The sequence below is a fragment of the Diorhabda carinulata genome, chromosome 4, assembly GCF_026250575.1.
Source record: "Diorhabda carinulata isolate Delta chromosome 4, icDioCari1.1, whole genome shotgun sequence".
In the NCBI taxonomy this organism is placed as follows: Eukaryota; Metazoa; Arthropoda; class Insecta; order Coleoptera; family Chrysomelidae; genus Diorhabda; species Diorhabda carinulata.
The window spans coordinates 32,877,944-32,903,489 of record NC_079463.1 but is presented as its reverse complement, the minus strand read 5'-3'; the positions used below and the strand labels follow the sequence as shown (position 1 = coordinate 32,903,489).

Genomic DNA, 25,546 nt, shown 5'->3' with positions numbered 1-25,546 from the left:
TCGAATACCACATTTGACAATCGTCGAAAATACCTTCGAACCAAAACGTTTTTGAACAGTCAAAACATGGAATTGACGGGTTCGTAACCCAATAATTTCTTCTCAATTCCGTAAATCGAAGATAAATTGCGAAATCGACGTTTTTCTACACCTAAAGAAGCGATCGGAATCGAATATTTGTTTCCGTTTCAAAATTTGAGTAGCGATCCGTTACATAATCGATTCACATATCGATATCAATTTGGGAGATAAATTTCTATATGTCTAACATGATCTTTTGATCGGATTGCCGTTCCTATTTTCGGGAACGGCAATCTTTTATTGTTAAACTACTTTTCGTTATATTCCGAGCTGGTTAACTTCCATTTCTGTAGATTCTTATTCCCTCGTCGATGCCCGTAATCAATTAGGATATCCTACCAATCAAAATCGTTACCTTTCTGACAAGATGCTGACCTAATTTATCCCCCCGACGAATCGGGGCTGCTCGGGATCACAATAGAATCCCATTTGTACATTATTATATGTCATTTATATTTTTATTTTTTATTTGTATTATCGAAAGGAAAACTAATTTAACTTGGAGAGATTAAAACGTAACCGAAAATTCAATGAATGATTTAGAGAAGTTCGATTCTACCGTCGGATTCCGCCCTGTCATTTACTTTCGACTCGAAGGAGTAACTCCTTACCAACTTCGCAAATTTTCACAAATTTTCAGGTTAGATTCGTTCTGGAAGGCTGGTGATTTATTTAATCGAACTTCCACGCCTTCCACTTCGGCCTTTTTGTTAAAAATAAATCGAAATCATTCAGTTTAAAGGATATTGAAAAGGGGAGTTTCGCTCCACGTGTATTTTCCTACTAAAATGTATGTTAATTTGGATTTCTTACTAATGCAGATTTAAATTTAAATATTCGAATGGAAATAAGCTTTTTTATTCTTACACCCGGTAGATATCCGATAAAAACTTTCTAGAGGGACGATTATGGGGATACATCCGGGGATATTCGATACGGCCCCTTTCATCTTGAGATATAATTTTCATTATTCGTTATAACGAACGTAATACGACACTTTTCGAAAACGGGAACCAGTTCATCGGCATTTTTTACAAAATATAACAAAATATATTTTTGCTACGTTCGATACCCTTGTTATAAATAACCACCCGGCCATTTTTTACAGTCTGAGAACAAAAAAAAATCCGAGAGGTTTAAATCTGGTCAATAGGGTTCATGAGGTAGCAATTTTGGCGAATACGTTGAGATAAAACTGGCCGTTGATAGTTTTTCCTTTTCCAAGGTAGTTAATGGAAATTATCCAACGCGCATTCCAAAAAAACCAACGCCACGACCTTGTCCTTAGATGGAACTGTCTTTGTCTTCTTTGGAGCCGGTTCTCCATGTCTGAGGATCGGTCCAGGTACTTCTGGGATGGTCCTGATAATTTTTTCTGTATGTTCTGAATCATCATTGAATTCTGCATCATTGTACGCATTTTTCAGATCAATAGAGAGTTTCAAAACAAAATATCTTGTGCTTTATTACACCCATTACCTAAACGGATGTTTCGTATAAAATCTCTTCCTTTACAAACGATCGAATCGAAAGGGCGTTAAAATAATTGACAATAACTTCCTAAAACTCGAAAAGCTTTTCACAAATCGTCCAATCAAAACCCAATTATACAAATTTCTCACTTATTTCCCCTCGAACCCAAAACTCCATCAATATATATCTCTAACAATTCCACCCTCTCGCCCTTAACCCTGCAATTCCGGAACTTTTGGAACTCCTTTCCACCCCGAAATTGTTACATTACCGAAACCATTGACTTGCGAACACGTCTAAAGTTGTTCACAAACTCCATTGTACTTCCAGGTAACGCCGTTCCGATTTAACCGGCCAACTTCCAAACTTACAGGGACGGTATTACGTAATTTAATGTAGTCCAGTTGTCGAATCGCAAATTTACTCTAAATCACCGTCTTTATTACCAAAATTCGTTTTACTAAATTTGAGTTGGCAACACTGATCCAATTGACATCTCATTTAGCAGCTGACAGTTTAGTTTGACATTCCGAACTTTCAGCACTTCATTGTTCCTTTCTCGTTCCAATATGAGGAAGCCGCGTGCAATCCATCACCATAAAGATGGCCTCTAACGACAATCAATTGTTTTAGACATCAAGGATAACCTTTAAACAGATCCTGATTGGAAACGTGTAAAACATCCAAATTTTCCTTTGAAGTTTCTTAATGTTGTGATGAATATATATCCTTGGGTGGTTTCATGGTAATAAAGCGAGAAACTAAGCTCTTTCTCTATCCGCTTTTTGATATCCACCAATTTACAAGATATAAACTGCATCGCACCAATTTACAACCCCTATGCATCCGAGTTGAACTTTTTAATTAAAATACTGGGAGTTTGTTAGGCGAGTTCCGAATTTGATTCAGGCTTTTTCACGAAAATCTGTTTTTCCTCATCACAATCACAATAAAAGTTATTTACGGGATCCACTGAAATTGTCGACTGTTGACAAGTCTATTTATAGTCCGGTGAATAAATCGGTTTTTCGTTTTTGATTTGTGTCGGTGTTAATTCTTCTTGAGTCATAAATTTTTCAAAACAAATTTACTCAACGGTCGTTATCATAACAATAAATCGATCGAAGTAGCATTTTGAAACTTTGTCTAGTGCTATTTGAGACTTGTCATTGACTGAGAATAACATTAAATGAAAAATAACAATTCAGTAGACTGATTATTGTCACCCCGCATCCACCAAATATTGAAAAGTGTTCAAATTATGGTGAACGCGCCACGCCGTAACTCGTTTGGCATAGTTTTTCACAATTCGAAATTGTTTTATTTCCTGGCAAAGCTAAATATTGAGGGTTTCTTTAATTTCTTATTTTTTAGACCTTTTCATAAATTAATGCATCTCGATTTTAAGTCTTTTCTATTTTAAAATTAGTTTTCGAGTGTTCCGTGTACTGAAAGTGACAGTTCCGTATTGCAAAACACTTTCGGGACGCTCTGGAGTAAACAAATGTCACTCTATGTTGACAGCTGACAGTTTCACTTCGATGATTTCGCAAATAATTAATAAATTAATATCGACATAGCAAATATCATCAAGTACATTATATGGTTCAATAAATAAAAAGTTTATAATTCTCTATTATTTATTTGTAATTGGAAAAGTTTTTTTTAATAATTTTTGAAAGAAAGTAAGAAAATATTTTGATAAAGACTTAAAGAAAAGTCGCAACGTCAATTGTCAAAACAGAATAGACCTAAAATCGAAACCAATTATACGCATTAATATACAGGGCGGTACTTATGAATTCTACTTACAATATAAATAGTCTCAGTAGAAAAATTGGATTTGTAATTTACGATATTTCAATAACAAATCGTGTGTAATCGATTTGTTTGATTCCTGGTAAAAAAACAATATAAAAACGGTTTGTTTTGAACAAAATTATTGAAAATATTCATGAAAAATTCTATTTAATTGTGAAAATAATTTCTATTCGACATAACGGTGGAAAAATGTGAAGAAAATTCGTAAAATACCCTACATTTTATCCTAAGTATCCTTTTTAGTTAGGTTAGGTTAGGTTAGGTTAGGTTAGGTTAGGTTATGTTAGATAATTAGTTAAATCGCTTGTAATGAACTTCACACGGTTTATTATGAATGTAGATGGATCGGATCTATCTATATTGGAAAACAAGTATTAGGATTTTGAAAACGAAACCACGACTAATGAATAAAAAAGGAATTAGTACGTAAACATTTAATGAACGTCGAAGAAACCACATATATTTTGCTTGTCCAATAATTAATTTACCAGTCGCATCGTGTTTTCCGTGATTTATCTTTTCGCGTATCGATTCGAGGACAAATAAGAAACGGAAAGACACCACCGCCGGTAATGACCGTTATATTTGAACACGTTCAACGGCCAAATAGAGAAAACAGTTTTTTTTTTTCGTTCCTTAGGACCTTACGACGTGCCAAACTCCAAATTCCAACCGAGATTTAGTAAACGAGATCGAGGAAAATCCGTTTAAAATCTCGCGTATCAAAACATTCCACCAGGTTATGATGTAAACACAAAAAAAAAAATAAGATACCCACTGAAATAAAACACATTTAGAACCGATAGATCAATTACAAGATTTCATATTCACTTTGAGGCGAATAACGGAAAAAATTACAGATACAGACGCGGTGCAACAGTTGATTTCGTTAACTATTCGGTAAAAACGCTGCCGAAACTGTTTTAATGTCGAAAATTGCTTACAAAGATGTTGCCTAGGGGGAAAACTCAAGTGTATCGATTTAAAAACGGCGATTGATGACAAACCTCGTTCTGGACGTCCATCTACTGCCCGAATCGATGAAAATTCCAGTGGTTGTGCGTACAGACAATTTGATCGACTGTCTAGAATCTGTTAGTCAGTTTTTGGTTAAAAATAACGTCGCCCCACGCACCTTACTCGCCCGACTTGGCTCCGCGCGACTCTTTCTTGTTTCCGAGCTTGAAAAGTAGCGTGAAAGAACGTCGATTCGAAGACATCAACAAAATAACGAGACTGGAGCTTGCACTCATCTCTAAAGATGAATTCAAACAGTAGAAACACCGTCGAAACAAATATATTACTTGTAATCGAGAATATTCCGGTTATTTTTCGGTGTCCCCTCGTATAGTTTAGAACACATCGAAATAAACAGAGTTAGCGGAAAGACAAGTAGTTTTGTTACTTATCGAAGAGGAGTTTTAAGCGTGTTAATGGCTGATTCAAGTGAAGAAACAAATAAAAAAAAAAAACATATACAGGGGATACTATAGATTGAGATCAAGAGGAGTTACGGAACGAGGTAGATAAACGTACAAAAAAGATGGAAGTGGTGAAAATATCGAACAATAATTGTGCAATATTTCAATTCTGATAATTAATACGCGTACAGTTCGAGCCGCGACATTTGGCAAGCGGTAAAACACGTCTACAACCCAAATATGTTAAAATCTGACGTTATTTTTCGTTTTTTCATAATTTTTCGTGATTTATTCCAATGGAAATAGAGGAAACTTCATGTTTCCGATACGTCATTTAAAAAGAAAATAACAAAAATGTAAAAATCTAATTTGGAAAAGATCGGATTTACCTTTACTGGCTCCGGTGGCTTTATCCCTCAATACGTTTATAGAATGTACTCTGCCGTATTCTTCGAACATTTTCCGGAGTTCAGTTTCATCCATAGAACGAGGCACTTGTCCCACAAACATTTTTATAGTGTCGCTGTCCGGTTGTTCCTGTTGTTCGGCCCCGACGATTTTCGATTGGGCTTGCGACGCCACCACATTCGCGTTTGTTGCATTCAACAAATTATTATTGTGACTACTGATGTTGTTGTTGTTGTTATTGGCTTGGTTCGTTAAATTGTTGTTGTTGTTGTTGTTCATGACCAGGGAACTGCAACCGAACAAAAACGTACCGTTACATAACATATACAAGAAATCGAAATCGGTTTTTATATTAACAAATAACAAATTGGTACTGAAAACAAACATTCAGAGCAATTTCGACGACTTGTAGAGGCTGCTCTGGTGCAAATATATGATGAGGATGAACCAGAACGGGTCACCGCAGATGATGTATTCAGAGTTGGAAAGAAGACGTGTCCAAAATAATTTTAACCGCTATGAAATAACTCTCGTCGTAATTTACGCAAAAGCTTACAGACTTTCCCCTAGTATATATAATCTTTTATATATTAGGCGAAAGAGGACAAATAACAGATCAACTAATGTACCAATTTCGTGAAAATAAACAAACTTTCCAACTCATTAACTGCGCAAATCCTGCGATGAATTTTGTATTAGCGTTTGAACAGAAATTTCGTGTTTACTAACAAGAAAGCGTTTTGCCACTTGGTGTTTACCTAAAACTTTGGAAGTCGACTACATTAGCGTAGGGTTCAGATTTCGCAAAAATTTCATCTGAAAACAACTAAATGTTATCGTTTTGTGTCGAGAAAAGATTCAATTAGTAATAAAATCTATAATTTCTTTATCTAAACAATTAATTTCAAAAAAAATGAACTAATCCATCTCCTCAACAGTTTTTTACGCCCTTATCGAGTCGCACCCCTTCTGGGGTACGTGTGGTAACTCAGACTAAACAGCTGGGATCACCGTAAGGACTTTAAAAAATCCTGAACTCTTCCTTCTTATTTATCTTTAAAGCCGTTTGTCTAAATCGTAAGCACGTTTCCGCAGTTTCCGCTAGGAAGCTACCTACTCCACATTCGGGATTAGTTGATGGCTCAATAGTTCACAAAGCAAAAAAAATGCGCAATCACTTGCCAAGCTACTATCTAGAATTTGTTGTGGACGATTCCTTGAAATTGGTTCTTTATCTAAACAATTAGTTTCCAAAGAACTGAGCTAATCCATGTCGTCAACAGTTTTTTACGCCCTTATCGAGTCGCACCCCTTCTGGGGTACGTGTAGTTACTAAAAGACTTCCTTCTTATTTATCTTTAAAGCCGTTCCCGCAGTTTCAGAGAGGATTATCCACTAGGAATCTACCTACTCCACATTCAGGATTAGTTGATGGCTCAATAGTTTACAAAGCAAAAAAAATGCGCAATCACTTGCCAAGCTACTATCTAGAATTTGTTGTGGACGATTCCTTGAAATTGGTTCTTTATCTAAACAATTAGTTTCCAAAGAACTGAGCTAATCCATGTCGTCAACAGTTTTTTACGCCCTTATCGAGTCGCACCCCTTCTGGGGTACGTGTGGTTACTAAAAGACTTCCTTCTTATTTATCTTTAAAGCCGTTCCCGCAGTTTCAGAGAGGATTATCCACTAGGAATCTACCTACTCCACATTCAGGATTAGTTGATGGCTCAATAGTTTACAAAGCAAAAAAAATGCGCAATCACTTGCCAACTGAAATCAAATCGATACAATTTTTTGTGTATATTGAATTTCATCTTGATTTATGTTTATATTCCAGTTTCGGCCTACAATTTGTAACAATTTTTTGGTGATAAAGCGTTTCTCTTTGTCTCTGTCTCTACTATCATCAGTTTACCTTTTACTGCCCCTAAATTGTTGATGGTGAACGTTTAAAAGAACTAATTTTGTGCAAAAATGCAAATCACACGTGGAGGTTTACGTTGGACGATTTTTTACGATTTAAAAAAAGGTCTTATCCAATAAAAATGCATATAATCGATTCGTGCAATCTATCAAAGAAGACTTCTTGTAATTGTACAAAATTCAGTGATGAATTTCGGAAAAGACAAACAAATATTGCTATACAATCGATTTTGCATCAACATTTAAGTTCCTGAAGAAAAAACTGAAATTTTGACTGAAGAAAACAACGAATTGATTCCTTAGTGAGCTCGACTCGTAAATCTAGTGAAAGATTTAAATGTGGAAATAAGTCAGTTTGATCAGGACGTAATTAGACCTCAAAAATATACGAAAAAGTACAAAAAGTATACGCCCCGAGTTTACGAAACGTTTCTTACACATTTACAGAACAATCTGTTGGAAAAAAATACTTAAAATGAAGTTTTTGACTGTTAATAGTCTTCGTATTTGTTTATATTCAATTTATTTACCAGATTTAGCACCATGTGACTCTGTTTTTCACCCCAAACAAAATTTGGTAACAGGGAAACGTTTTGACGTTATTCCTGACATCGATGGTACCAGTATCAACCAGTTGGAAGGTATTCCCAAAGAAATTTACCAGAAATGCTTGCAGTTTAATGTCGGAGTGAGGTATTATTTAGAAATTTGATGTAATGACTTCAATTGAATATGTTACGCGGTTAATTACATAATAATTGTTTTTTTTTTCTATTAAAAAGTCCAAAAAGTCGATAAAAATTTTAAAATTGAGACGAAACTGACAATGCGGCTCAATTAATTAACAATTTTTTCGATTTTTCTTCTTTATTACTTATTAGATAAATTAATGAAAGAATAATTCGGAATAATAACTTTTTTCATTAAAAAGTTTCAAATTCAGTGACGCCGAAGACTTTAATATCAATTAAAACAACTTCCATTTCGAATTTTTGCGTTCATTTATCACGAAAGACTTTTTTTCAATTTTCTCGTGTAATTAAAAATAATTCATGCCCATCTTGCATCATTCAAACGAATAGCAACATCTAAACGTACTAATTTGAAAATAATCCAACCACCCCCCTTTATCTACTCTTTGTTAGCACCGCGAATAAATAAGACGTAAACCCCGTTTTATAAAAACCGATAAATCACGATTTTTTACCATATACATCGATAATTATTCAATCAACTAATAAATCGTGTGACTGACACACAGATGGCGCTGCTACTGTCAAATCCATATGACGTTTACGAAGTACCAACTTTCGAAAATGACATTTCGAGTAATCGCTCCATCGAAAAGAAGTTTTGGCGGGCTTAAGGTCCTTACGTGTGTTATATTTCGGCCGAATCTAGTCGGAACAAGTTAGAGATTGATTAGAGGCTGACCGCATACCATACCGCACGAAGATAATCCCCCAAATGTTCCCCAGGTTTCTATTTGGGGAATGTTATAGGGGAAAATAAGCAACAACAATTTTGTTTGGTCTGTGTTTAGAAACCTTCAATTTAATATTCATTTTTTTTATTGTGTTTAGTTTTTCGATTTTTCCGTACGTTGAGCTGAGGTTTAGAGACGAATTTAACGACCATATCGGAAGGAAAAAATTTTTATATTGTTTCTTCCATTGAAATCTACGCCAATGATCTTGAACAGCCTCTAGACGTTGCTTCCCAAGGACTGTATAAACTACCTGAAGTATGCTTGTGTTTTGAATCAAATTATATCTCAATTCCCTAAGCAGAAAGTTTTGATTTAAATGTTTAAGTCCTTTAACGACTTCTAGAAAAGGCAATAGTTGAAACAATAGCGAAGTAATTACTTATTTAAAAGACAGAAATAAAATACGCATTTTTCGAAACGAACGCCCCAATGAAAACTCAAATTCTAGTTGTATGTTAAAATTAAATTACAAAATGAATCGTTCATTTGTTACAATTCGAAACTTTTCACATAAATAATAAAAACTTCGTTCCTTATAAACAGTATCTAAAACCGGAATCTCTCCATCTCGAAAACATTTCGCAGACCTTTCAAAACTACATCGACGATGTCCCTTATCGCTTATAATGACTTCTCCAAGAGCTATTAAAACTCATACACAACCTCCTGTCCTTTGTATTGCCTTTCTCGGGAGAAGTAAAAAATCAGCGGCGCCACCGCAAAAATGAAAAATGATACAAAGATAAGGACAAAAAAAAGTTAAAGATCGACAAAAACTCGAAAAAATCATCGAAATCAGCCGAGGTTTCACGACTCCAATACTCCAATCCACAATCCTTCGCTTTCCAAAGTTATTGTACACGAAACTGGATCGAATATCCACCCAAACTATTTTTTGTTTGAACCTAATGGTGAAATTAAAAGTTTAAAGAAACATTTTGACTTCAGACGTTTCTAGAAGTGTTTGGAAATATATATAACATGTTATAAACATGAGGATTCATTGCCAAGAAGCTCCAAGCCCATAGGAACATCAGCTCGAGGCAAATAGTGGATGTTCCTTAGTAGATCAGGACCCAGTACAACTACCAAGAGTTGAACAGTTCAAGAGGTGGACCGAAAGCAGAGATTCCACTCCAATAACCACAATAACCAGCTGATGGACTACATCATCAAGCGTCCAAGGTTGAAGAATCAACAAGACCACCACTAACAGTAACAAGACGTGGATAAGCAGGATCTCGATGAAGAAAATAAGAAACTAGTGGAAGTAACAGCAGAAAAGACTGACGAACCCATCGGACGATATAAGGAGGCGGTAGGTCGAGACAGCAACAATTTTTGAAGGGTTAGTACTAGGGATCCACACAAACTATAAGTTTAAAGAAACATTTTGACTTCAGACGTTTTTAGAAGTGTTTGGAAATATATATAACATGTTATAAACATGAGGATTCATTGCCAAGAAGCTCCAAGCCCATAGGAACATCAACTCGAGGCAAATAGTGGATGTTCCTTAGTAGATCAGGACCCAGTACAACTACCAAGAGTTGAACAGTTCAAGAGGTGGACCGAAAGCAGAGATTCCACTCCAATAACCAGCTGATGGACTACACCATCAAGCGTCCATGGTTGAAGAATCAACAAGACCACCACTAGCAGTAACAAGACGTGGATAAGCAGGATCTCGATGAAGATAATAAGAAACTAGTGGAAGTAACAGCAGAAAAGACTGACGAATCCATCGGACGATATAAGGAGGCGGTAGGTCGAGACAGCAACAATTTTTGAAGGGTTAGTACTAGGGATCCACACAAACTATAAGTTTAAAGAAATATTTCGACTTCAGCTTCAATCAGACGTTCCTAGAAGTGTTTGGAAATATATATAACATGTTATAAACATGAGGATTCATTGCCAAGAAGCTCCAAGCCCATAGGAACATCAACTCGAGGCAAATAGTGGATGTTCCTTAGTAGATCAGGACCCAGTACAACTACCAAGAGATGAACAGTTCAAGAGGTGGACCGAAAGCAGAGATTCCACTCCAATAACCAGCTGATGGACTACACCATCAAGCGTCCATGGTTGAAGAATCAACAAGACCACCACTAACAGTAACAAGACGTGGATAAGCAGGATCTCGATGAAGAAAATAAGAAACTAGTGGAAGTAACAGCAGAAAAGACTGACGAACCCATCGGACGATATAAGGAGGCGGTAGGTCGAGACAGCGACAATTTTTGAAGGGTTAGTACTAGGGATCCACACAAACTATAAGTTTAAAGAAACATTTTGACTTCAGACGTTTCTAGAAGTGTTTGGAAATATATATAACATGTTATAAACATGGGGATTCATTGCCAAGAAGCTCCAAGCCCATAGGAACATCAGCTCGAGGCAAATAGTGGATGTTCCTTAGTAGATCAGGACCCAGTACAACTACCAAGAGATGAACAGTTCAAGAGGTGGACCGAAAGCAGAGATTCCACTCCAATAATCAGCTGATGGACTACATCATCAAGCAACCAAGATTGAGGAATCAAAATGACCACCACTAGCAGTAAAGAAAAAAATAATGAACGAAAAAAGGTGTCAAGACGTACTAGGGGTAGTTTCTTTTTATGTTAGTCTAAGAACTCGCGGATCAAAAGCTCGAGGCAAATAGTGGATGTTCCTTAGTAGATCAGGACTCAGTACAACTACCAAGAGTTGGACCAAAAGCAGAAACCTCTACAAGATTTTTCAAGAGTCGAGTTTCCACTCCAATAACCAGCTGATGGACTACACCATCAAGCGTCCATGGTTGAAGAATCAACAAGACCACCACTAGCAGTAACAAGACGTGGATAAGCAGGATCTCGATGAAGAAAATAAGAAACTAGTGGAAGTAACAGCAGAAAAGACTGACGAATCCATCGGACGATATAAGGAGGCGGTAGTTCGAGACAGCGACAATTTTTGAAGGGTTAGTATTAGGGGTAGTTTCTTTCTATGTTAATCTAAGAACTCGCGGATCAAACTACGATTATTTCTTCTTGTACCTTTTATTAAAATGATAACATACGTCTCTGTATGAATATAGCAATTTCATACGATATTATCCTTAAGTTTGAAAGGGCCTGTAGCGGATAGGAACTGACAGAAAGTCACGATTAGAAAACCGGTTTTCCGGTTCGCTCTACCCGGGAATTTGCATTGAGCGCCGCGTCTTTAGCGACTCCAGAAGAGTCCTCAAGAGTGTTTTGTCGAATTGTTGCGTCGAAGTCTTTGAAAAAAAAAAAAAAAGTATTTTGGAATGTCGACACCCCCTTCCGATCATTCCGGACGATCTGTGTACGTAATTATAAACATTAGAATAATTTTATTTCGTTCGTAAAGAAAAATGAGGTAGTTAAGAACCTTTCCATCATCCCTTTACTCAAATTTCCTATTATTTTTCCCCGCATCTTTTCGGGACGTAATGGCCCAAGGCACACGTTTCGCTTCTCAAAGAGATACACCCGCGCCTCCAGGTTATACCGTGCATATACATGAGTAAGACAAAGTGAAATCCTGACACCATATTAATGTTTTTCCTCACAGATGCTATATAACAAACCCCTAAACAAGAAAAAGATTTTTCCGTTGGAATTTATGACTAAAATGTAAATTTTCTTAATGCGTTTTTACTGCTATATAAATTTGCGTTTCGGCCGAACAATTATGGAAATTCATTTTCCATTCACTATAAAGTAGATCTAATATTTAATTACCTACGAGGAACGTTCCAGAAGTACCCGCTATCACCTAGAGTCGACGGCCATCGATTCTACTCTGAATGAGACTCCGTATTCAAAATTTGAATGGAATGGAATGTTTCCATCGAGTGTTTTACAGAAACGAGCCAAATTTTTGCACCGTTTTATACCAATGGATGAAAAGATGGTACGTCTGGTGGTAGTTTTCCCAACCAAAACGTTTTGAGGATCATCGAAGCGGCTGCAGCTTCTAGAATTGTTCCTAAAAGCTTCAGGTTCAACAGGAGCTTTTCTATCGAGAAAAAACTATCTCGGGAGGTTAAATATCCCGCAGGGAAGGAATAAATAAAATAAAACTAATGAAATAAAAGATCTAGTAGCTCATGGATGGTTTCCATGATAAAAATTCCGAATCTCAATCTTTCCAGATGGTTAAAAGTGGTAATGAATTGTTGTGAAGCATTTTCTTGGATTCCTGACCCAATCGAAGCGGCTGCAGCTTCTAGAATTGTTCCTAAAAGCTTCAGGCTCAACAGGAGCTTTCCTATGGGGAAAAAACTATCTCGGGAGGTTAAATATCCCGCAGGGAAGGAATAAATAAAATAAAACTAATGAAATAAAAGATCTAGTAGCTCATGGATGGTTTCCATGATAAAAATTCCAAATTTCAATCTTTCCAGATGATTAAAAGTGGTAATGAGTTGTTGTGAAGCATTTTCTTGGATTCCTGACCCAATCGAAGCGGCTGCAGCTTCTAGAATTGTTCCTAAAAGCTTCAGGCTCAACAGGAGCTTTCCTATGGAGAAAAAACTATCTCGGGAGGTTAAATATCCCGCAGGGAAGGAATAAATAAAATAAAACTAATGAAATAAAAGATCTAGTAGATCATGGATGATTTCCATGATAAAAATTCCGAATCTCAATCTTTCCAGATGGTTAAAAGTGGTAATGAGTTGTTGTGAAGCATTTTCTTGGATTCCTGACCCAATCGAAGCGGCTGCAGCTTCTAGAATTGTTCCTAAAAGCTTCAGGCTCAACAGGAGCTTTCCTATGGGGAAAAAACTATCTCGGGAGGTTAAATATCCCGCAGGGAAGGAATAAATAAAATAAAACTAATGAAATAAAAGATCTAGTAGCTCATGGATGATTTCCATGATAAAAATTCCGAATCTCAATCTTTCCAGATGGTTAAAAGTGGTAATGAATTGTTGTGAAGCATTTTCTTGGATTCCTGATCCAATCGAAGCGGCTGCAGCTTCTAGAATTGTTCCTAAAAGCTTCAGGCTCAACAGGAGCTTTCCTATGGAGAAAAAACTATCTCGGGAGGTTAAATATCCCGCAGGGAAGGAATAAATAAAATAAAACTAATGAAATAAAAGATCTAGTAGCTCATGGATGGTTTCCATGATAAAAATTCCGAATCTCAATCTTTCCAGATGGTTAAAAGTGGTAATGAATTGTTGTGAAGCATTTTCTTGGATTCCTGACCCAATCGAAGCGGCTGCAGCTTCTAGAATTGTTCCTAAAAGCTTCAGACTCAACAGGAGCTTTTCTATCCAGAAAAAACTATCTCGGGAGGTTAAATATCCCGCAGGGAAGGAATAAATAAAATAAAACTAATGAAATAAAAGATCTAGTAGCTCATGGATGGTTTCCATGATAAAAATTCCAAATTTCAATCTTTCCAGATGGTTAAAAGTGGTAATGAGTTGTTGTGAAGCATTTTCTTGGATTCCTGATCCCCCAAGTAAGAATCTGCCGGGTATTTGGACACTATGAAGAGCTAATCATACGGTTAAACGGATTGTTTAGCAAAGAATCGATAAAATCAAAAATCTATCGAGGAGATTATTAGAAATTGTACTCGAAAAACTTTATTTTGGATTGGAAAGATGGAAGGTACTTGAGCTGCACTACAGCTAGAATTTAACCATTAATATAGTTAAGATATAGTGTAGTGAAGGCTGGTGGAGTCGAGTAAAGTCAAGGTCAGTAAATAGTTGGATATTTGCTAGTCACAGTCTAGTCCAACTTTCCGGAACATAAAAACGTTTTTCCCCCCAAAATAATACATTAAACGATAGCTAAAAATGAACCACGTCAGTGGAAATAAAATATTTTTCCGAAAAATTAATGTTAGAAGTTGGAGGAGAGTATTATCGTTTTTTTATTGGCCCATTTGTGTGTAATACAGCCGCGGCCGAACTCTTAATTGGTTCTGTCCACAGCAGTAGGTCCCGGAAATACTGACAAAAGCGCACAACGCAATTATTTTTATTGCGAGTACAAATATTAACTCTAGCGGAACGAGTATCCCTCCGATACGTTGTATATATATACGATGTCGCAAGAAAATCGACAAAAACGGGTCTCCTTTATTTAAAAATTTGTTTTAAAATATATCAAAACGTTGCTCCAATCCATGATCTTCCCTTCTTACTTTTCTTTCCTGCCGTGTTTGTCCCATATTACTCTGATTTTTTGGTAAAGAAAACGAAGTAGCTGCTTTCCATTTCGATCTTTTTGTATTGAAAATTGGAAATTAGTAACACTATCGGCTTAAAAATGTTCATCCCCGCGCGGGTATACGACATGTTGCGGCCGGTCCGTAATCGATTATATCAGAGTATCGGCCCGCCATTCACCGATTCCCCTTTCGCGCTCCTCTGCCTCCCACGAAATCCCCTTTTATCTCCCTTACCTATGTTCTACATCTCTTTTCACCGGCGACTCATTCCCCCCTTATTCCCGCTCCGTTCCCCAAGTAATCCGATCTTGAGACGAACGTGTTGCCCGTATTCAAACGGTTCCTTATCGGTTTTTCAGGACCGGATTTATCCCAATGTCGTTCAGACTGTACTAGATCGTATGTAGCTTTTCATTGGGGAGAGCCAGCTAGATAAATGGATAAATCTTTCATATCCTCTACATAATTTGGAACTTTTTCAAAAGCACTCCACTACAAAGACTTCTTGGATTACATTTTTGGTTCCAGGTGTTCAAATTGCTCTTTTTCCAATGTTGGTTCCGTTTCCTACTCGGAGACTCGAGGTAAACTGTCCCTGAAGACGATAATTTGGTTATCGAAACCGAATGTTGATGTTGGTTCCGGAAATTCCAACTCTAGTTACAAAACTCGTGATTCGGACGCATCAACCGCCTTTCCAGGTGTAGAATCTGCAGTAATGGAAAGGAATCATTGGATTCGATGTTTGGATTGTTCGAAAACGTCTTTGTTTGAATCGATGTGTGAAAACTCGCGTTGTCGAGGTGGAAAATGATCCGTCTCGTTCGGAATGTCCAGTTATTTCGAAGAAACAGGTTTCCAAGTGCTTGATGATGATGATTCCTCCAGTAGTTTGTTCGAGGTTCAGGCTCAAGCTGCGTAGTTGAATTTTTTTTCAACAAATCGGCACAACAGTCGATTTTACGGAAAATCAGCTCGAGAATTGAAGCAAAAACATCGCAATTTATGTAAAAAGATAATTTCGAAACTTTTCGGGAATTTTTTGTAAGAAATACTTGGAATCCGTTTGGACAGGAGATTTTCTTGGAGAAAAAATTTGGAATCCACTTGGATAGAAAATTTTCTTAGAAGAAACACTTGGAATCCATTTGAACAGAAGATTTTCTTGGAGGAAAACACTTGGAATCCATTTGGACAGAAGATTTTCTTGGAGGAAAACACTTGGAATCCATTTGGACAGAAGATTTTCTTGGAGGAAAACACTTGGAATCCATTTGGACAGAAGATTTTCTTGGAGGAAAACACTTGGAATCCATTTGGACAGGAGATTTTCTTGGAGGAAAACACTTGGAATCCATTTGGACAGAAGATTTTCTTGGAGGAAAACACTTGGAATCCATTTGGACAGGAGATTTTCTTGGAGGAAAACACTTGGAATCCGTTTGGACAGGAGATTTTCTTGGAGAAAAAATTTGGAATCCACTTGGATAGAAAATTTTCTTAGAAGAAACACTTGGAATCCATTTGAACAGAAGATTTTCTTGGAGGAAAACACTTGGAATCCATTTGGACAGAAGATTTTCTTGGAGGAAACACTTGGAATCCACTTGGATAGAAAATTTTCTTAGAAAAAACACTTGGAATCTATTTGGACAGAAGATTTTCTTGGAGGAAAACACTTGGAATCCATTTGGACAGAAGATTTTCTTGGAGGAAAACACTTGGAATCCATTTGGACAGAAGATTTTCTTGGAGGAAAACACTTGGAATCCATTTGGACAGGAGATTTTCTTGGAGGAAAACACTTGGAATCCGTTTGGACAGGAGATTTTCTTGGAGAAAAAATTTGGAATCCACTTGGATAGAAAATTTTCTTAGAAGAAACACTTGGAATCCATTTGAACAGAAGATTTTCTTGGAGGAAAACACTTGGAATCCATTTGGACAGAAGATTTTCTTGGAGGAAAACACTTGGAATCCATTTGGACAGAAGATTTTCTTGGAGAAAACATTTGGAATCCACTTAGATAGAAAATTTTCTTAGAAGAAACACTTGGAATCCATTTGAACAGCAGAATTTTTTGTAAGAAATACTTGGAATCCGTTTGGACAGGAGACTGTCTTGGAGAAAACATTTGGATAGAAGATTTTCTTGGAGGAAACACTTGGAATCCATTTGAACAGAAGATTTTCTTGGAGGAAACACTTGGAATCCACTTGGATAGAAAATTTTCTTAGAAGAAACACTTGGAATCTATTTGGACAGAAGATTTTCTTGGAGGTAATACTTGAAATCCATTTTGGGCAGGAAACTACTCTGACAGCTACTCACTCGGGTGATGCAGAGCCTCGACTGATCTTGCATACCGAGAACAAATCGTATCGAAAGTTTCAGAGGTAAGTAACTGGATCAGAAAATTTTTGGTAGATAAACTTTATTTACTAGTTGTTAATCTTAATTTATATTGTAAAGGAATATCTATTTTTTTTTGTTTTAAACAATCCCCGAAGCTCTGCAAACTTCCCCTTTTATTTTTTCCATTTCTTCGGGTATGGGGACTAAGTTTGGAGCACCTGCTCTAAAATATATCTCTTTCTCCCGTAATTCCATTAATGAAAAACAAATTACCATCAAGTTTCCTAATAATTTCTCACCGCTCTGAGATGGAGCGACAAAAAAGTTGATTCATATACTTTTAAAAGTTTCTGAATAAAATAGTTAAGTGAATTAGGAATAAAATAGTTAAGTGAAGCAATTTCTTTGTATATACTGACGGGAACGTGTTTAATCTGTCGCCGATAAATACCAGGTTCACGTGGATTGGACTAATTATCTAGTTAGTAAAGCCGGGTTTACACACGTGACAATTTCTCACGTGTGCGAGTGTCGGTGCTAATTGATCCGCATAACTGCGGAAATTTCTCGGAAACTGAAACAATAGCCTTGAATTTCCCACGTGGTCTCCATTAAGGAACAAGATGGACGGAAGAGACAAGCTTGATTATATAGAATGTCACATAAATTTGAGTTTAATCTGAGTGTTGTCAGTCGGCGATAAAACACTTCGACAACGGCACTTCGATTCGTTGAAAAATATATTTAAGCGACTGTTTATATTGGATTCCTTCGGATATATAGATATAGGGCGGAAAAAAACTTGGTAATCCGCGGTTATTTGCTACAAAGGTGTAGTCAAAAAATCACAGAAATTTCGTGACGAATTTTATATTTCCGAATCCTTTTTAGCACGATTTGATTGAGAAAACGTTTAACTAAGCGATTGTTACAAAGGATTCCTCCATACAGACTGAGTTTTTTGCTTATTGAACGAAGAAGTGGGGATTTCCAAATAAATAAAACGTTTCTATTGTTTGGGACATTCTGTATAACAAGAACGACGTGACGAAATACTAAAAACCGCTGAAATCCGACTGATTATTTTTTCTTTTTACGCGTATTAAAAAAAAATGACGAATAAGTTTGTACAACCGGTATAAAAATTGTTTTACGTTGTTTAAATATTTTTTTTTACTTACTATTTTTCTCTAAACAATTCATCCTTAAGCTCGGCTTTGATATGTTGTCTGAAATAAAACGGAATGTCCAACATAATTGTAAAACAAAAACACACACGAAAATTTTCTTTAAAATCGAAATTTCAATCGAAAGTTCGACGCAAACTAAAAGTTCAAATTCGACCTATTCTGCTACCTACTGGAAACATTCTCGTTTTTTTTTCGTCAAATACTAAAAGTTTTTTTAAAAAAAAAAGCACAAAAAGCTTGCTAGCACGATAAATATTGGCATTACTAAATTTGAGACCCTCCAAAAATACAATTTAACACGTTGACTGCCGTGGCAAGTTTCGGAATTTGATTTGATCGTATTAAATCGCTAAAAACGATACTTTGCATACAGGGTTATCACCAAAAGTTATATTCGAATACGGGAAATTGAAGAAAAAAATAACAGAAGTATTAATATATAAACAAACATCTAATTTGGATTCGAATTTTCGGATGCCGTAGAAGTTTGACACTAACAAGCTTATTGATGCTTCCTCCGGAGCTACAACAAAAGTTTTCGCTCGAATTGTTATGAAGGTTCGCGATAACCTTGAACAAGTTTACGTAGCAGCATTTAGCGCGGTTCTTATACTACGAGAAAACTTTTAAAAAACTATTTCGATATCGAATTGCCGACGCCATTGGTTGCGGAAACGTTCGAGTGTTTTGTTCTTGTTCGAGAAAATGGAAGAGCGATTTTTATGTCGTTAGTGTCGGATTGCCATTATGGAAATTGTACATTTTTTATTTTCGAAATCACCGCAGACGGCGAAAATAAGTAAGAAAATTGAAAACGTTCTTGTTGACAGACGAAAACGTCCTACCATCGGGGAAATAAATTCATTCGTCGTTGTTAAAAATGTTCGATGCAACGGGACGAATGAACGCGGAAAAATTTGTTATAGTGGAACAAATATGATGGAAGAAACAACGACAAATAACTATCGCGATAATTTGGATTCGGACGTAGCTCGAAGGATAATTGTCCGAGTAAATCATTGGATTGAACATAAACAAGAGAAAAAATCAAAAACGACACAGCAAAAACTTAACCTCAAAGCGCTGGATCAAACGATTTTCGTAAAAGTACACAAGGAGGTACCAAAGAATAGAATTGACGGAAAACGCTTTGAAATCATCGAATTAACAAACTAAGAGTGTGTAAAATCTGTTCTGTTGCAAGGATTCACAATCTAGAAGCGTTTACAACAGACAAAAGGCAAAGATGCAGACTTGCACAAACGTGGAGAAGAACTATTGAAAAAGAATTGTTCAACTCGTAGAAAGAGGCTGGTAGAAATAGTCAAAAATAAACGACTGCTGGTGCCCTGGTGTCCATGATGATGATGATTATATCCAAACATTGGAAAATATATGATAAAAATCGAATGAAGAAAGTGAAATCATCGATAAAGTTAAAGAAAACTTGTTCGATGTTGGAATTCAAATAACAGGATAAATAATTTTGTATACAGATTCGAATTATCCAAGTTTTAACAATCGAAATAATAAAATACGCTGGATTATAATTGAACATTATTTTTTTCGAAATTATTACCTCGGATTTATGGTTGGATAAATCTATTAACGAGCAAATTATTTGGTTCGTTTATTGGTTGTATTTTCAGTCTTAACGCTAATTGTCAATTTCAAATGTTTAAATCGTTTTTACAAACATTTAATACAACTAACAACATGGAAACTTTCATCAGAGATAATTCGAATTATTACTGTCGCTATTATAAAAGCGTGAGGTGCTGACCAAGAGATGGCGGTAGTTGCTTGAAAAATACCCCAATGTAGACAGCATAAGTTTGAAGACGCCACGTTGTTTGGTATTTCATTTGAAAGCCTTTAACCCAAAGTCCGTGAACCAGCAGACGTAATAGACATTTCAAAAAGTGCAGTACATCGTATTTTAACTGAAAATTTGGACATGGGAAAGCTGTGTGCAAGATGGGTGCTCACAATGGAGCAAAAACAGCGTCGTGAAGATGTTTCGATCCACCATTTCACATCCAAAATGGACTGAAAAGGTAGGAATCTCGGATCCAATGAAGGCAAAGACCGTTCCGGCTGCAAACTAGGTCCCAGCGTCGGTTTTTTTGGGATAATTTCCATTGACAATCAACATCGAGTATTATTGCAACGTTTAAACAGAGGAAACAAGCAAAAACGGTCACATTTGGTTAAGAAAAAGTATTGTTTCACAATGACCAGGCACCAGCTAACACGTCCGTTATTGTAACGGTGAAAATGAATGAATTATACACCCTATTCGCCAGATTCAGTCCCCAGCTTGAAGATTCTTATTATACAAACGATATCGAAGTTATTGACATCGCTGGAAAAACTTTATAGAGCTAAAATGAGGAGTTGAACCAGGTAGATATGGAACCATGTTTAAACTAACTTTAGGTATCGTGGACATTAGATTTTGGTCTGGTTTTTGAATACTTTACGTCATTTATTGTTGGTTTATCATACACAACATTTCTCTCATTAAAAATTCAGGTTTTAGTTCCATAGAGTTCATGGAATTACAATTTTACGTTTCTTCTTATTAACTTTGTTTTTTTTTTTACAAAAAAATCGTTTTAATTAAGTTCAATTTTGTAATAAAATGAATAGAAAAATAAAAAATTGTATCAGCACGACTTGAACCTGGGACCTCTCGCATGGGAGCCTCGTATTCTAACCAGTACATTATACAGACCTTAATAATACGTTTTTCGTTCAATATTGCGTAAAAATAAGTTTTATGCGCTAGAAAGTGTGTCTGAAATACGTTCGGTAATAAAAAAAAGTATTTTTTATAATCAATTTCGTTATTTAATAGCCACAACTTTTATTTGCGACAATTATTTAACTTTCTAAAACGTTATCTACAATTATTTCAAATTATTCGTCTTCTTTTTTATCGAGAAACCATAGATAAATATATAATTTATTAATATATCTATATTGGATCGGTACTTGAATCAAATATTATAGAAATGAGCAATGAATTCTCAATTTTATACATTCAGACGTTTGAATCAACTCCGAGATGGGCGAATTTCCTCCAAATGGAGTATTCATCGATGATTGAGACACAGACAAAGATAGATACACAAATGTACAGGAACGTATTAGCATTATAGCGATTTCCAACAAAATCTTTCACAATTAAAATGAATCCCGATCGATTCAAATAATTAATATTATAATATATACCGAACCGAATAAACAGAAACCGGATGCGGTTAAATCACCGCCCGCGGACTTACTTGGTCTGAATGAAAGCTTTGAGATAAAGTTATCAGGCACGTCTTTCGGTTGAAATACCCAAAGTGGAAAATCGATCGCAGATTTCCTAAAAGTTTTCCAATTCCGTTAATGATGTCATTACTCGTAGTAATGACATCAAATGTTCGACGACTTATTCAATATGTTTCGCTTATTGGGTTTTTGAAAGTGTTTTCAGGGTCGTATTCAGATCCAAAACAAAATAACCGTAATAAAAATTGCATTTGTCCCAATAATTGGTCAGTTATAAATAGTAGGTTAATACGAGGGCGGTTCAAATATTAATCAACAGTTTGGTACGCGTTCTACGACAACCGGAATCACACACACACAAAATTTTGGAACACGAACACTTCAAATATCCCAAAAAAACGACGCGATACGTTCCCAAACTGTTGAACAAACATTCATGCGGTTTTTGTTGCAATACGAGGTGGATTGGAACGGTTTTTCACTACAGACGAAACGCGGGTCTAAAATGGCGGAGCAAGAGGCGTCAATCAAAGCAAAGATGTGTACTGCGTTCTGGAATCGACGTGGAGTGTTGTACGTTGACTCCTGCGCACACAACAATAACAAAACTGGAGTGGGAGATACTAGAACATACCCCCTTTAGTCCGGATTCAATATCATGCGATTACCGCGTGTTTGGATCGCTTAAAATGCCCTAAGAGGATTCTAGTTGCACGAAAAATAGTTTTCCATAAAAATAGACTATAAACTATGATTTAGGCAACGTGGTGGTTATTAAAAGAACGTTTGTTTCGATAAAAACGTTTCCAAAACAGTATTCCTCTTATATAGTGATAGCCCCCGTATATATAAACTGATAAATAAAAGTCTCGAGGTTAGTATTTCGGTTGAGCAACATTGTACATTTATCAATCATATTTTTTTTTTCCCGACGCCGTTGAACGGAACGCAGCATCTGTTGGGTAAATAGCGAGGACGTCGGGCGTCGAAAAGCGCCGTACCGTCGCAATAGGACCTGTTGAGTTTTAATCGGGATGAACTGTCCGGATACATATTTTGAATACATAGTAGGTCATTAAAGATACGTGTGTCGAATACGGGAACGCCCTCTGGCGTTGGAATCTCGACGTATTTCCCTTTTTTTATTTTTATTTTTTTTTTTTTTCGATAGTATAAATACCCAGAGTTATAAATTCAGTTTTCTATTCGCGTCTATTCCTTTGATCAGAATCGCGTTGTCCTGAGAAATAAACATTTTTTTTATACTTTCTTTTCAAACTTTGTCTTTTAACTTTGTCTACAACTTTTGTATTTGAACTTTATCTTCAAATTTTGTCTCCAAACTTCGTTTTTAAACTTTTTCTCCAAATTTTAACTTTAAACTTTGTTTTCGAACTCTATTTTTAAACTTTCTCATTAAACTATATCTTCAAATTTTGTCTATAAGCTTTGTCTTTGAACTTTTTCTCCAAATTTTGCCTGCAAACTTTGTTTCCGAAAATTGTTTTTAAACTTTGTCTACAAATTTGGTCTTTAACTTTGTCTAGGAACTTTGTCTACAATCTTTGTCTTCAAACCTTGTTTGTAAACTTTGTTTTTCAACTTTTTCTTTAAAGTCCGTCTTTAAACTTTGTTTTCGAACTCTATTTTTAAACTTTATCTTCAAATTTTGTGTCAAAGCTTTGTCTTTTCTTCAAATGTTGTCTTTAAACTCACTCTTTTATCTTTGTCTTCAAATTTTACCTTTAAACTTTGTTCCTAGATTCTGTTTTTTAACATTCTTTTCATACTTTCTCTTCTAACTTTGTCTTTGAACTTTATATTCAAATTTTGTCTCCAAACTTCGTTTTTAAACTTTTCCTCCAAATTTTGTTTTTAAACTTTGTTTCCAAACTAGGTCTACAAATTTGGTCTTTAATTTTATCTTCAAACCTTGTTTCTAAATTTTGTATTTAAACTTTGTTCCTAAACTATGTTTCAAACATTCTTTTTACACATTCTCTTCAAGCTTTGTCTTTTAACTTTGTCTACAACTTTTGTCTTTGAACTTTATCTTTATCAAATTTTATCTCCAAACTTCGTTTTTAAACTTTTTCTTCAAATTTTGTCTCTAAACTTTCTTTTTTGATCTTTTTCTCCAAATTTTGCATGCAAACTTTGTTTCCAAAAATTGTTTTCAAACTTTGTCTACAAGTTTGGTCTTTAACTTTGTCTACGAACTTTGTCTACAAACTTTGTCTTTAAACCTTGTTTCTAAACTTTGTATCTAAACTTTTTCTTTAAACTTTATCTTCCAATTTTGTTCCAGAGTTTTTATTTTTATCATTGTCTTTAAATTTTGTCTCTAAGCTTTGTCCTTTAACTTTGTCTTTAAACTTTGTCTACAACATTTGTCTTTGAACTTTATCTTTAAACTTTGTTTCTAAACTTTGTCTTTAAACTTTGTCTTAAAATTTTGTCTTTAAACTCTGTTTTTAAACTTTGTCTACAAATTTTGTCTTTAATTTTATCTTCAAACCTTGTTTCTAAATTTTGTCCTTAAACTTTGTCCCTAAACTATGTTTCAAACATTCTTTTTACACTTTCTCTTCAAGCTTTGTCTTTTAACTTTGTCTACAACTTTTGTCTTTGAATTTTACCTTCAAATTTTGTTTCCAAACTTCGTTTTTAAACTTTGTCTACAAATTTGGTCTTTAACTTTGTCTAGGAACTTTGTCTACAAACTTTGTCTTCAAACCTTGTTTGTAAACATTGTCTTTCAACTTTTTCTTTAAAGTCCGTCTTTAAACTTTGTTTTCGAACTCTATTTTTAAACTTTATCTTCAAATTTTGTGTCAAAGCTTTGTCTTTTACCTTTGTCTTCAAATGTTGTCTTTAAACTTACTCTTTTATCTTTGTCTTCAAATTTTACCTTTAAACCTTGTTCCTAGATTCTGTTTTTTAACATTCTTTTCATACTTTCTCTTCTAGCTTTGTATTTGAACTTTATCTTCAAATTTTGTCTCCAAACTTCGTTTTTAAACTTTTCCTCAAAATTTTGTTTCCAAACTTTGTCTACAAATTTTGTCTTTAATTTTATCTTCAAACCTTGTTTCTAAATTTTGTCTTTAAACTTTGTTCCTAAACTATGTTTCAAATATTCTTTTTACACTTTCTCTTCGAGCTTTGTCTTTTAACTTTGTCTTCGAACTTTGCTTTAAGACTTTGTCTTTTAACTTTATCTAAAACTTTTGTATTTGAACTTTATCTTCAAATTTTGTCTCCAAACTTCGTTTTTAAACTTTTTCTCCAAATATTGCCTGCAAACTTTGTTTCCGAAAATTGTTTTTAAACTTTGTCTACAAATTTGGTCTTTAATGTTATCTTCAAACCTTGTTTCTAAATTTTGTCCTTAAACTTTATCTTCAAATTTTGTGTCACAGCTTTGTCTTTTAAGTTTTTCTCCAAATTTTGTCTTTAAACTTTGTTTTCGAACTCTATTTTTAAATTTTACCTTCAAATTTTGTTTCCAAACTTCGTTTTTAAACTTTTCCTCCAAATTTTGTCTTTAAACTTTGTTTTCGAACTCTATTTTTAAATTTTACCTTCAAATTTTGTTTCCAAACTTCCTTTGATCAGAATCGCGTTGTCCTGAGAAATAAACATTTTTTTTATACTTTCTTTTCAAACTTTGTCTTTTAACTTTGTCTACAACTTTTGTATTTGAACTTTATCTTCAAATTTTGTCTCCAAACTTCGTTTTTCTCCAAATTTTAACCTTAAACTTTGTTTTCGAACTCTATTTTTAAACTTTCTCATTAAACTATATCTTCAAATTTTGTCTATAAGCTTTGTCTTTGAACTTTTTCTCCAAATTTTGCTTGTAAACTTTGTTTCCAAAAATTGTTTTTAA

General features: G+C 35.2%; 1 protein-coding gene across 14 annotated transcripts in view; it reads right to left on the bottom strand.

The window, feature by feature from the left end:
- The window catches only part of LOC130893243 (CUGBP Elav-like family member 2), a 208,061-nt gene that overhangs the window by 71,576 nt on the left and 110,939 nt on the right, over positions 1-25,546 (bottom strand). For 11 of the 14 annotated variants that reach the window (XR_009059173.1, XR_009059174.1, XR_009059175.1 and 8 more), the window contains one exon: positions 5,186-5,493. Coding sequence is in view for 8 of the 14 variants with exons in the window: in XM_057799177.1 (XP_057655160.1) it covers positions 5,186-5,493 (308 nt within the window). In the remaining 6 variants the exon portion in view is untranslated. Of the gene's footprint in view, positions 1-5,185; positions 5,494-18,363; positions 18,412-25,546 lie in introns of all 14 variants that reach the window. The other 3 variants (XR_009059172.1, XR_009059171.1, XM_057799170.1) reach the window with 1 other exon arrangement.